A 14544-nucleotide genomic window follows, 5' to 3' on the forward strand; every position below is an offset into this window, starting at 1 on the left:
ATAGCTTTTTTTGTAAACTTGTGCGTGTTAGAATAGTCCTATCGATTTTAACCTTTGCATTGTGATTGTTTTTTAAAAAGTTAGGTACTATTTAGAAAGCATACCAACTCTATATAATAATTAACAGTAGTCGTATGTAAATTTTTAAGCCTGATTTATTGCTACTTTAAATTTATTAAATAATCCTATTTCATACGTTTTTGTAATATTGTTTCTTAGAACGATTAGGTACAATATCATAGGCAAAGCATCTCTATAACTAAGTTTAGAATGAAAGTAAGTCCATATTAACTTCAAACTTAATTAAGTTTTGTCATAGAATTACTATAGAACTTTAAAATAGTCTGAAATTTAACAAGGATGACAACATCCATAAAAGCGAAGCTCTAAAACGATATGACAGACGGACCGACCCTAATCATAGAAAAGCTTCGCTTTTAAAAATACAGCTAGGCTCTGAAACTCTCAATTTTGTATGATTGTCTAAAATGTTGTGCTCCGCTTTTTTGTAGGGATCTACAAAGATAAGACAATAGCTAAATTCAGGTACATCCCCAATGACGCAATTTTCTCTCCCAAAATAACTATAAACCTTCAAAGAACCTATGACAAGCTACCCTGAGAAGCAGAACATTATTCGGTACTGACAGACAGACACAGATCCTGTAAGAATATACATTGCATTGAGGTATACAGGGAAAGAGAAGAGACATAGTACAGGGTGTTTCAAGAAAAATGCGTTTTTTGAAAACTTAATTAGGCATAGAAAATGAAACAATTATATAAAATGCTTTTTATATTTGGAAAACTTATTCTGGGACATTTATGTTTCAAATATTTAAAAATGATTTTTTCGACAAATTATGCCTTAAAAACCGGTTTTTCCAAAGGCCTTATTTAGAAGATTTACAAATTTAATCTTTTGGAAAAATTGTGCACATTTTCAAAATTCAAATTGCGCGGCTTGTATTAATAGTAGAAAAACGTTATGCATACCGTTAGAATCGTCATAAACTCTAGTTTTAGGAAATATAAGTGTCATTTTTGTAGTTTTTAATTGAAAAATGTGAGAAAGGTTAAAAAGTTTTAAGTAAGTTGGAACATTCTACCACCTAGCTCCTAAACTATACGTAGCACAGGAATGGTTCTTATATGGTTAAACTAGAGTTTATGACGATTCTAATGGTATGCATAACATTTTTCTACTATTAGTACAAGCCGCGCAATTTGAATTTTAAAAATGAGGGCATTTTTTCCAAAACCATTAATTATGTAAATCTTCAAAAATAAGGCCTTTGGAAAAACCGGTTTTTAAGGCATAATTTGTCGAAAAAATCATTTTTAAATATTTGAAACATAAATGTCCCAGAATAGGTTTTCCAAATATATAAAGTGTTTTAAATAATTGTTTCATTTTCTGTGCCTAATTAAGTTTTTAAAAAACGCATTTCTCTTGAAACACCCTGTAGATATAAATCAGCAAGAATAAATCTCTTACATTTTCAATGTTTGTAAATAACTTTTCAACAAAGTGCATAACTTCATATAAAGCATCCTTGAATTTTCCCAATTAAACAATTTTAAGTTTTGATTATTTTTTTATTATTGCAGTAAATAAAATGGTGGGTTAAATTCTATAATGGATGATCGAACTAACAAATAAGTGATGTTAATGATGACAATTTTTTCCCTGTCATAATATCCACTTATTCTATTTCCATTGCAGGATTATAGGTCTAGAGATTTATAAAAAAAATATATTAAAATAACCACTAAACCTCGATCATACTTCTAAATTATGCTGCGTGAGGTTGCGTGATTTTATTTAAAATTAAATTATTACATTTTTATTTACTTTTGTTATTTTATAGCAATTTTTGTAGATAAAATTTTTGATTTTGGGAAACATAAACTAAATATGATATTTTTATAAAAAAAACTGAGCTTTTTAGATCTGTAAAATGTAAGAATTATAGTGTATAAAATAATCACTATAAAATATCATTATCATTTTTGCCCTAAAATCATTTAGAATTCTGCAAAAGAACAAAAAAAAGCCTCCTAAACACAAATTCTGCTGAAAAAGTATTGCGTTTTTGAACTAAATAAATCGAGATTTAAAAACATTGAACGAGACAGTGCACAAAAAATAAAGATGCGCAATTTTCAAGAACGAACGTGAGCTGCAAGTACACATTTTAAATGGGGAAATTTATTTCATCACCAAAAATACATACATCTACATTTCCCGGCTATTCCCTAATTTCGCGGTATTTTTTGAAAAAGCTGTCGGGCCGGGCCAAATATTTGAAAAATGTTACCGCCAAGTTGCAGACGACACCGCACTATGTGACGTCATAGGGGCGGTTACCGAGGAACCCGGGTCACGTGACCGTCCTTTCTAATCGTGCTTTCCAGAAAAAAAACACTAAAAATTTATTTAAAAATCTGACATCTTTTTAAAATTAAAAACTTTTTATTTCGCGCAATTTAAAACATTTTATCATCAAGAAAATGTTGTAATATAGTTTTCAGAAAGGGAAAAATTATGTAACAACTTACGGCGACCCTGCATACTTTTCCCCTTATTTTCCCTCCTTCCCCGTAAATTGGGAAATCCTCACAATTTCACCCCCTTCCCCCACATTAGAAAAGTTTCAACCATACCTCGGCCATTTCTATAGCAACCCGGCTATTTTCTACAAAAAAAATTTTTGCACCCCTCTTAAAAACATACCTCTATTAAAAACGAATATAATGTTAGAAATTTGGGATTTGATTTAATGTAAGCAATCATTTTTGAAAAATTAATTCAAATAAAAAAATATTTAATGGGGGGTCCATTTTAAGTTTTATAAACTAGAACGCTAACCCTCTCAAATTTCCCTTTTGTACACACACACAAACTCCCTCCCCCTTTTCTCTCCCCCCTCCTCCCTCCTGTGTCCCTGTCTGACCTCGTTACTCACTTCCCCTTTATGTTTACCCCCACGCCCCTTATTTAATCCCTCTTTTACCCTCCTAGCCTTCTCTTTGTGCAAGCTATTCCATTTCCATGTTGTAACCCCCCCACAGCCAGACTAGTCATTCGACACAACTCCTTCACAGAAGGCAGACACAGCGCAGTAGTGTGTTTAAACCGTTACACCGCAGTTGCCGTTACAGAGATCTCTTTGTACAGTATATAGATAAATAATATCTATATACTAGCTTATATATATTATACCCTATCGTCACAAAAACACACATAAAAGATGAGAGAAATCGTTCACATTCAGGCCGGACAGTGCGGTAACCAGATCGGAGCTAAGGTAAAAATCATTAATTAATCGTTTTTTACCGTTGATATTTTTCTTATTATCGTTGCATAACGTTTTTTTCTACATCAAAAACGTTTTTAACTCAATATGTTACGTTTTAGTTTGTATTGCTGTAGATGTTAGCACTTCAATTTACAATTACCGGTAAAAAAACGCCGTTAACGGTACTTAAACTAAGTGAATTATTGTTATTATTGCTTTTATTCTTTAATTTATCGGTTGTCTGTCGTTTAAAATTCTTAAAACGGCTGAAAAACGCCTAAATAAAAATCCCGCCCTTTTCACCTTTATAATTCAAGATGGCCGCTATAGAATTATTGATTGTTTATTTTTTATATTGTAAAATACATAGTTTTTGTTGTTTTTAGATAAGATTTGAGGTTTATGTAGTTTAAAAGTTATGATTTATTAGTTTATTTGTTAATTTTATTAATTTTAAACATTTTATACTAACGTTTTGTTTTTATTTTGAATTTAAATACCCGGCTTTTTTCTAACGGTTCTAAAAATCTATGGGATTTTTCGGTTAACTGTCATTTTATGCGTTTTAGAAACTAACTATAGAACTAGTTTGATTAGGCTGGAAAATTGCTTAAACCAAACTAAATTGAAAGATAGCTTTACTGGCTATCTAAATAATCCAATAATAAAAATATTTATATCTAAATTTATTTTCTACCACGTGGTTTTCATTCAGTATTATGGTTATTTGCAGGGAGGCAGGGGACACAGGGCTGTGTTTTACACAATCTCCTAAAGTTTAGTGAATTTTGATTGGTTCATCAAGTCAAGGGTCTAACGTCTCTACAATTAATTATAATCTAAAGCCGTGGAAACGTTATGGATCTTCATTTATAGACTATTGTCTTATCCCTTTAGATCCCTGGATTTATGATAGTGGTCATCATTAAAAGGGGTTGAGAAGTCATTTGTAGGAAGTGGTTGTTAAAGCGCCGGTCAAACGAACAGATGTTCGGTGGTTAGGCGCATTGCGGTTTTGCCGGCCGGCTGGTTAGGATTTTGCATGGTTTACTTTGACCAGGGTTCTAAAGGAATAAGACAATGGACGATATATTGTTAACTTATATTCTTACTACCTTTTAATTTCATAATTTTGTGGTAATATTGGATTACATTGAAACATAAGCTAGTTCAAACAATTAAATTTGCAATTTAATCTTATTTTGAAAATATAAGCTAAGCTTCTCTTGAACGTTTAGCTGAGAAACATTTAAGACCTAAATTAATATAAAATTGGCTATAATAGCTTAAAACCATTAATGGAATTTAAAAAAAAAACTGCTTTATAATGGAGAACTAAATCTGTTTAATATTTAAAGATTTCTTAAACTACAGGTTTAAAAAAAAACTTTCCACTTATTAAAGGATAATATAGGATATTTTAATTTGTTTACAATGTTTGTTTATGCTACGTTATTATGCACATAATTCTCCTTGATAATTTGATATATGTATGCCTTATGTTTTCATTCATAATATTCACATTAATCGCCTAGTCATAGGGATAGATAAACTGAATTTTCCTGTAACTTTTACCATGACAATTACAGCATGCTATTTCTAATGTTATATCAAATTACGACTACTTTCATTGCATTGCATTGGTGGAAAAATTGAATGGATTTTTCATAAGCCTTATCCTTTTATTTTAATTGCTTGATTTCATATTAGTTTTTTGTTAGATTTAACTGTTTAATTGAATGCTTCGCCCCTGTATTTTAAGAATATTTTCGAAAACAAAGTTTTTAGTTTATAAGATATCTTAACTAATTAATTGAATTCCTTCTTATGAGAGGCTTTACCTAGTTCCTTGGATGGTGTTAGGCTATTTTTTCTAACCATTAAAGTCTTATATTTCTAAATCCTTAATTGTCTTCAAGAAATTAAGATACCTTAAAATTTTTATCTTGGCTTAAAAAGTATATGTGAGAGTATGTGCTTATGATCGTTCAAGCGATACGCAGTAGAAGGGGAAATCGCTAGAGCATGACAGACACACACACACATACACACAGGCTGTTGGTATATTTAGAGTGGTCTAGGCAATTTGTGTGTATGTGTGTGTAAGGCTACCGGCAGCCGCAGGCGGTTTAGGCTGGCCAATATTTGACAGTTTGAGATATTTTAATGACAAATGTTTCAACAAATAGCGCATTAACAATAACGTTAGTTTTACTTTTTTGTTGTAAAATATTTACGTTATTTTATATAGCTTATTTTTATTATTTTTTGTTCATTGGGTCATTAAGTTCATTGTTTAAACGTTTGGATATTGTGTATACTCATTTGGGAATTGTATTAATATAGCGGCCATTGTCTTATCCCTACGTAAGGGGCTTTTAAAGGGATACATAACTAAAATTATTTGACCACCCTAAATATCGGCACACATAGGTACATATACACGTGTTTGTTACGCTTGGTCAATAGTCTCCCCCCCCCCCCTTCCTTTATTTCCCCTAATTAGACTGATATGTCCTTCCTTGGCATTTTCTCCCACCCCCTGACTTAATTTCTTATCCAAGGGGGGGGGGGGGGTACTATTTACGTGGCTGATTGGTTTTTACTGTAATTTTATAATACATTTATCATAGCAATTTCATTCATAATAATATAAAGACCAGTCTATTTTACTTCCAAAATATTTATTTGTATGATAGTATCTCTAAAATGTCCTATTTAGTCAATTTTGCTTAAACCGTTTAAAATACTGTAATTACATAAATGCGATAATTCATACATTAAAACTTTTTAACTAAAAGAAACTTAAAATATCTTTTATTGAATTACATAGCATTACAAAATTACCGAAAATACTGGTTTAAACCAGTTTAGAATTAAAAATATTTTTACGCATTTGCTGTTACTACATTAAGCCTTCTTTTGTACGGTAAAACAGCGGCTCGTGAAAACTATTACTTTACAATTTAAAGTAGTTTGCGCTATTTTCACTAAAGATCTCATAAACGGCAGTCTCTGAAGTATTACAAAAATGGTTTTATTAGAACTTTGGACTTACACTAAATTATATTTAATAAATTAAGTCGTGTATGAAGCTTGCTAAAATAACGTTATCCCCATCCACCCCCTTTACCCCATGAATGAATTTACCAATAAGTGATGTTCATGTTAACTACCTAAAGAGACTACATTATTTTCCTGTCCTTATATCCATGTATATTCTATATCCATTTACAAAAAAGCTTCATAGCCTTTTTTCTGTTTAGTTCTGGGAGATTATCTCTGACGAGCACGGTATCGACCCCACCGGCACCTACCATGGCGACAGCGACCTCCAGCTGGAGCGCATCAACGTGTACTACAACGAGGCCAGCGGTGGCAAGTACGTGCCCCGCGCCGTCCTTGTCGACCTGGAGCCCGGCACCATGGACAGCGTGAGGTCCGGACCTTTCGGACAGATTTTCAGACCCGATAACTTTGTTTTCGGACAGAGCGGTGCTGGTAACAACTGGGCTAAGGGACATTACACAGAAGGTAAGGATTAATGTTTATATATATCGCATCGTATTGGACTGCTTTCCGCGGATATTAAAATATTAAAACCAGTTTTGTTAGCTATGAGAGGCCTAAGGATCTGGCAACAAAACTAGTAATTTTTTTTTGTTTTCATTTGAATATTCGTGGAAAAATGACTAATACGATGCTTTTCATGTTTTTTTCAGTATGGCTGAGAACTGGCTATACTATAGTGGATATTAACCAGTTACGAAGGATCAAACTATTTACTGAACCGATATGGTTCTCCTTTACTATGTAGCTTCTCATAGGTCCTGAGAAGGTTCTAACCTATATTGGTATAGGAAACAACCATCATCCCAAGAGAAATCGCCCCTAAAATGAAGAATGAAGTCTTTTTTTTGGGGGGGGGTGGGGGGCATCTTTTTCCACCAGTAATAAAAAATATAACCTTTATTTTCTTAATACGTAATATAACTACATATTGTTGTAGTTATCATCATTTGTTATTTTATTTTATCCATCCTTTCTATTTTGATGTATTAAGTTTCATGTTTCAAAATGTCCTCGAGAGGGAATTAAGAAATTGCATGCCGGTTTTTTCAGAGATTTATTCATTGTTATTTTACTTATTTGTATTCTAGGTTTTTTCTTGGGGCGGGGGGGGGGGGGACTTTGATAGAATAAACTAAAGTTATCATAGAATTTTGAGTGATTGAAAACAAATTGTTTTTATTAAATTTCTACTTGAGATAAGAAAATACTCCTTTGTAATTATTGGTTGAATAGTTTATACACTTTTCAGCCTCTAAAGGAAACTATTTGAAAGGGAGGAGTGGGGTCAAACAGCCTAAAACCATCCTGAAACCTATTTTTATCATAGAATTTTGAGTGATTGAAAACAAATTGTTTTTATTAAATTTCTACTTGAGATAAGAAAATACTCCTTTGTAATTATTGGTTGAATAGTTTATACACTTTTCAGCCTCTAAAGGAAACTATTTGAAAGGGAGGAGTGGGGTCAAACAGCCTAAAACCATCCTGAAACCTATTTTTAATGAGTTTTCAAATGTTTGACGTACACTTAAAATATTTGAGTAAAGTTCCATATTATAAATCTGAATTGTCGTTGTAAAACCTAATTGTCGCTCTCAGTGCATTCTTTAAATGGAACATTCATGCAAATATAACATTTATTTTGGAACAAATATACAGATAAGACTTTTCACAATTTGAAATATTTTTGATATCCTGAAAGGGCTATATTTTATCTTTTAATTTTTGTGGAAAATTGTCTATACTAATGCTATTTATGAGTTTTTATTATGGCTGAAAACCGGATCTAATTCAGTGGGTATTGTACCTTTATACCTACTAGCCTGGATATTCGGGGACTGTTTTCTAGCAGATTGCCAAATCCAATCTTAAATGGCTTAAAACAATCGTTTTTACGCTATTGATTTATTGAAACGTTCATATTAATATATAAGAATGGAATTTGCTTTCTTTTTATGTTTATTTTATTTTCTACCTTAAATATGTATTATTACAGCGCTCTGACTAATAAATATATTTGCTCTGGAAGGGGGGTGGGGGTAAAGGGAGTGTAGATCAATATAGTCTGACTCATACAGGGTTTAAGGGATAGGCTGTGAAAAGAAAAACATTCTAGCTTATATAACTAAGAATTTTGTTTTTTTACATATATGTATAACTTTATAAATATCTTTCTGCAAATTTTGTTCCTTATATCTCTGGAACGTCTCTTGGGACCTCTTTCCCTGCAATAAAACCAATACTCCCCTCTCCCTCCTTGTATAAAGTATTCTCCCTCTAAGGTCCGGCCAAGCCTTTAAATATTTAATGCAGAAAGTAGAGTATTAGTCATATATTACACATTAAATATGCAAACATTGGCGTATATGGGGTGGGGGGTTCAACTCCACTTATAAGTTTTTAGTTAAAATAACGTGCGAAAATACTTTTTTGCAATTATCCTCTAGGGTCTCAGTATTTGACAAAAATAGCCCAAAAAGATGCCAGAAATTGTATGAATATTTATTGAAATGGAGAATTTTTAGTTGGAAGCTAAAGAAAAATCTTTAGATTCAGACATAAACCTTTTTATACATCATTGTATAACTTTTTAGATGAGATTTATTGACAACTACGTTTATATTTTAGGTGCCGAGCTTGTAGATTCAGTATTAGATGTTGTGCGCAAAGAGGCCGAGTCCTGTGACTGCCTGCAAGGTTTCCAGCTTACACACTCCCTCGGTGGCGGTACCGGCTCCGGTATGGGCACACTACTTATTTCAAAAATCAGGTAAATCAGTTTTCCCGCTTTTATGAGGTTTTTTTTAATTTCTATTATTTATTACTGATTAGTTTTCTTTAAAAAACGTTTAAGGGTTTAAGAGTTAATGTTTTTATACGTTGGAAATTTTAGTTTAGGGACTTTATAAATGTAATTCCCGTCATTCTGAAGATTATTTCTATGGATTTTTTTTACTTTGATTTTACTCGAGATTTTCATGTTCTAGAACAAAATTCACTCTCTAGCGGGCCAAAATAACTATCTCTCCCATTCCCCTTTACACCATCCCCTCTTCTCCTACTGAATAAACACCCCGCCAAATAAAAGCGAGAGGAAATTATAAGCTGAAGTGACAAAAAAAATTCTCCTGCTATTAAATCCACATTATGTTACGATCAGCTGTTTCCCGCCCTAATTTAATCAGCTGATACAACAGTGTTACTGCCGTACATTTAAGAAACAAAACTGATGACACCCTTTGTTTTTCAGAGAAGAGTACCCCGACAGAATCATGAACACCTACTCCGTCGTGCCCTCCCCCAAGGTGTCCGACACCGTGGTCGAGCCCTACAACGCCACCCTCTCCGTGCACCAGCTGGTTGAGAACACAGACGAGACATACTGCATCGACAACGAGGCCTTGTACGACATCTGCTTTAGAACCTTGAAATTGACGACGCCCACCTACGGAGATCTCAACCATCTTGTTTCCCTCACCATGTCTGGTTAGTTGTGTAGTAGGGTCTGGCCGGATATCTGGTTATTTTCAATATCCGGTCGGATACCAGATATTAAAACTATCCGGCTGATTTCCAATGCCGGTATCCGGCCCAACCCTATTGTGTAGAACAAAACAAATTAACAGCACACATACCATTAGATAGCAGCATAGGTTAACACTTAATTAGTCATAACATCACCTTAGCTTAACTTCTATAAACTTCTTAAAAACTAGGAAGATTGTATTTTTACTAAATGTGTCAAAATTTATTCTTTAACGAATAATAGTACACATAATATCTGTATGGTATTTGGTACTTGTAAGGTGTATTGTAAATTTGGTGGAGGTTCATTATTAACATAGCATTAACCATACCCATTAATACATTTTATGTCGCACCTATTCCTTACTTATAACTTTCTTATAAAGTTTAACTTCTACTCTTTCTCTTACTATCCATTTTCATTATAAAAGAAACTACATTAAGATATTTGCTATTATTTAAAATAGGATTTTAAATAGGTGAAGCCCCAAAACCATAAAACAATAAACTAAACTAATACTAACCCCTGTTGCACATAAAATTAAAACCTGTGTTTTTTGTTAGGAGTGACCACCTGTATTCGGTTTCCTGGGCAGTTAAACGCTGATTTAAGGAAGCTGGCCGTCGAAATTTGCATAAAAATCGTTTTTCTTAGGACAAATATTAAACCCCTTGCTATTATTAATTTTTTATATGAAAAAATTGTTACTATGTTAGGTTTCATTATTTTCATAATCATTTTCATGATTAAACATTTCTTCATTTTTTTAACTCTCTTTCTCTATTATTCCGCTGTCGGGACAAAGCCCAAATTGTGTCAAAAATTTTCCATGTGACGTCATAAACATGAGGGAGTTGAGAGGGGAAGTGGGGAATAAACTTCTAGAAAAGAGATTGATAATCCCTCATTTTTATGATTTCTCAAGGATCATTTTTGACATAATTTGGGCTTTCTCGCCCGCCCGAACAACGCCCGCCGTCTTTCTCTTTAACTAAACTGCGTGTAAATTAAGGTGTGACCACCTGCCTGCGGTTCCCCGGCCAGCTGAACGCTGACCTTAGGAAGTTGGCGGTCAACATGGTTCCCTTCCCCCGTCTTCACTTCTTCATGCCTGGTTTTGCTCCCCTCACCTCTAGAGGCTCCCAACAGTACAGGTAGGCAGATACTTCTCCATTCTGCTGGAGGGTAGTTTCCAAAGATTGAATACTACACGGTAAAAAAATGCTGATTCCCCATCACTCGTCAAGAATAACTTAGAAATGCTCATCTCGTGTAGTCAAAATCATGGGAAACTACCCTTTGAGATTTTTATTTGATATTAAATGTATTATATCGGGTTATATTGAAAAAAAAACTAAGCCATAAAATCATGCATGTTTAATAGATATAGTAATATTATTTTCATATTAATACATTGGCTGTAATAATTTATTGCATGGTTTTTCTATATTTTTATTGTTAAGCACTTGAAAATTGGGGACTTACTGATAAAAGCACATTGATATTGTAGACTCATTGGCTGTTTTATTATTTCACTGAGATTTTTTGGATGATTTTGTTCCTATTTTACTTTCCTCTTCTCACGTGTGTTTGTTTTTTAATCAGAGCTCTCACCGTTCCCGAGCTAACCCAGCAGATGTTTGACGCCAAGAACATGATGGCTGCCTGCGATCCCCGTCACGGCCGCTACCTGACCGTTGCCGCCGTGTTCCGCGGCCGCATGTCCATGAAGGAGGTGGACGAGCAGATGTTGAACATCCAGAACAAGAACAGCTCATACTTTGTCGAATGGATCCCCAACAACGTGAAGACCGCCGTTTGCGACATCCCACCCCGCGGCTTGAAAATGGCGGCTACCTTCATTGGCAACTCCACCGCCATCCAGGAGTTGTTTAAGAGAATTTCGGAACAGTTCACTGCCATGTTCAGAAGGAAAGCTTTCTTGCATTGGTACACTGGTAAGTTCAATATTTTTATCTTCATCATTAACATAAAGTAGTAAGGTTTTTTTTGTCTGAAGATCTATGAAATTATTGGTCTGAATTCATAAGTTAAAGTTTTTAAGTAAGCTTTATAAACCTTTGGGTGGTTTTAGGCTATTTTTCTGGCTCCTTTTTACCCTATAAAGGGGTGATATTTAACTAACAATCCTTCGTTGGGTACCAAAATAAAATTTTACATTTGTTATATTTTTAACAAATCTTAAGTTCTTGATAATGACAAACTAATGGATGAGAATATATGTAGATATTTTAACAGTAAAATTGTCAATTTAGGATACAATTTCCCCTCGCATTGATTGGGCGTACCGTTGATCCAGAAGGAGGGGGACGGGAGATATTTTATTTAAGAAATAATAAATCTGTTGACAAATTATAATCTTGTTTAGGCGAGGGTATGGACGAGATGGAGTTCACCGAGGCCGAGTCCAACATGAACGACCTTGTGTCAGAGTACCAGCAATACCAAGAGGCCACTGCCGAGGATGAGGGAGAATTCGACGAGGAGGAAGAGGAGGAGGCTTAAATTTGAATCCTCCTCCCAAAATCAACAACTGCCCTGCAATTTTCCCTACAGCTCTCCTCTCGCACAGTTGCGCTACTTGACACTGTCGTTTTTTTATTATGTTATATTATTGTTAAACCACCATTTATATAAACAAAAACCAGTTTTGTAACCTCCTTTTTATTTATCCTTTAAAGAATCTCTGGAAAAATTCCCTACTCCTAAAACCGGTTTTATTATCATTAAAGCAAATTCTGTGAAAATTTGGACTTGTATGCATTTTAAATTAAGTATTTTAATCCTTTAACTATTAATTTTATAAGTTTTATCATCATTATTGAGCTTTTAAAATTAAATGATTTTTAAGTTACCTTTTTTAATTTTGCCTCTGCTGCTATAATTACAATTATAATTAATATTGAACAGAAAATTATAAATTCTCATTTAATGTATTTGAACTTTGAATATATTTTAAACGGCATACACTCGTTGTGTGTTTATTTTAAAACATTCTGTTACTCATTCTGGTTAGGTTAGGTATATTCGGAGGGAGGAGACGTCGATACAAATATAAATTTTAATTGGGTGGTACAAATTACCAAAGTGTATCTGAAATATTACATAACTATTCCATATAAGTTATTTTGGGGTGGTTATTAGATTATAATTCATTGTATATCACGGCCAGACTATGCTTCGAACTAAAGAGTTTTAATGAGTTACTCTATAAATTATGATGCATTAACGTCTGTAGTACAAAATTTCTTGTGTAACAATAGGATAGTTAAAATTGACATCTATTGCAAAGCTCAAACTTAAACTTTTCAATCGATTGAATTTAAATTAAAATTTTTTTGTGTTAATTTAGTGTTATTTACTACTAATATGGCGTGTGGTAGTCAAGATGCGTCTCCCTTTCAAGCCACTGACGATGGCTGCTATTAATGCTTACTGTAGATGAAGATCTCTGTAACAGCTATGTTCATTATTAGATGGAAGGTTTGTATTGATGTTATGTTGCACCGCGTGTTTCCAATCGCACAATAAATAATGGATATTGTATGTTTGATGTGAAGTAAAGCTTTTCTACAATTTTCTTTGTTCATAGTTTGTTTTAGCCTTTTTCAGCCTTGATATATTTAAGCTTTGAAAGGTTAATTATCGCTTAACAGTTAAGCTACTCTAGTAGAGAGATTAATCGCTACTCTATAAATGGATATAGTACTACTTAGGTGTTCCATCAGATTTTCAAGGTCTCAAAAAAAGTTAAACTCGTAGCTGGCTAAAATGATATTCACAATCCACCCCCTCTTAACCCATCCTCTCTACTTAATGAAAAACTGACGAAATACATGTTAGCAACCTAAATTGACCTTAATTTTCCTCTGTCAGTATATCCATTTTAACAGCTAAGCTACTCTACAATTCTAAATTAAACCATATTTGTTGGCAACTTTATATGAACATAATATTTTAATTTGTTCAACTGCATTTCACGGTAAAATATTCCTGGTAACGAATATTTCCAAAAATCTATGAATTTTAAAAGGCTGCTAGCTGCCAAACGGCTGAACGTACAGATCATGCCCGCACACTGTTTTAAGCGGCATAAAAAAGGCCTACAAATAATCTGGAATAGCCATAAATCAATAATGCACAATTATCTCACAGTGCAGAGAAATGCGCGAAAAAGACCTATTTTACGTGGTTTTTCTTCAGTGAAGCTTTCCCTGTGCATCATTGGATCTTTGTTATTTCAGATTATTTGTAGGCCTTCTTATGCCGCTTAAAGTGGTGTGTGGGTATGATCTGTTCGTTCAGCCGATTGGCAGCTAGCAGCCTTTAAAATTCATAGATTTTTGGAAATATTCGTTAAATGCCAGTTTCTTTTAACCACCTGGTCCTCATATCCTTATATGAAAGTAAAAGACTGTCTGTACGGAATGATCTCGCTAACTGCGGGATCTTTTTGGCTCTTCTTTTCAAAGTAGCTTTTCATAGTTTCTGAGAAGGTTTATAACCACCATTCTCCCAAGAAAAATATAACTCCTACCCGCATTTTTTTTTATAGAAACTAAAATACAAATCAAGGGGTGGGTGGAGCCGAATTTATTCCCCCACCATCTTAAGTGCCTCTAG

The 14544-nt window shown here is 33.6% G+C and overlaps 1 protein-coding gene across 2 annotated transcripts; it reads left to right on the plus strand.

The window, feature by feature from the left end:
• The first annotated feature begins 2680 nt into the window (after positions 1-2680).
• Positions 2681-12913, plus strand: LOC145315615 (tubulin beta-4B chain). Of its 2 annotated transcripts, XM_080155596.1 has the most exons (8): positions 2681-3311; positions 6569-6836; positions 9003-9144; positions 9625-9860; positions 10464-10510; positions 10960-11054; positions 11506-11858; positions 12290-12913. In XM_080155596.1, exons 1-8 carry the CDS (start codon positions 3255-3257, stop codon positions 12424-12426), a joined length of 1335 nt encoding a protein of 444 aa, XP_080011722.1. In that variant the 5' UTR covers positions 2681-3254; the 3' UTR covers positions 12427-12913. The 2 variants fall into 2 exon arrangements, with proteins under 2 accessions (XP_080011722.1, XP_080011721.1); XM_080155595.1 differs by lacking the exon at positions 10464-10510 and having other exon boundaries at positions 10913-11054.
• Positions 12914-14544: the final 1631 nt, after the last annotated feature.

This window comes from Acartia tonsa, chromosome 4 (assembly GCF_053477335.1).
Source record: "Acartia tonsa isolate MP-2025a chromosome 4, ASM5347733v1, whole genome shotgun sequence".
NCBI lineage: Eukaryota > Metazoa > Arthropoda > Copepoda > Calanoida > Acartiidae > Acartia > Acartia tonsa.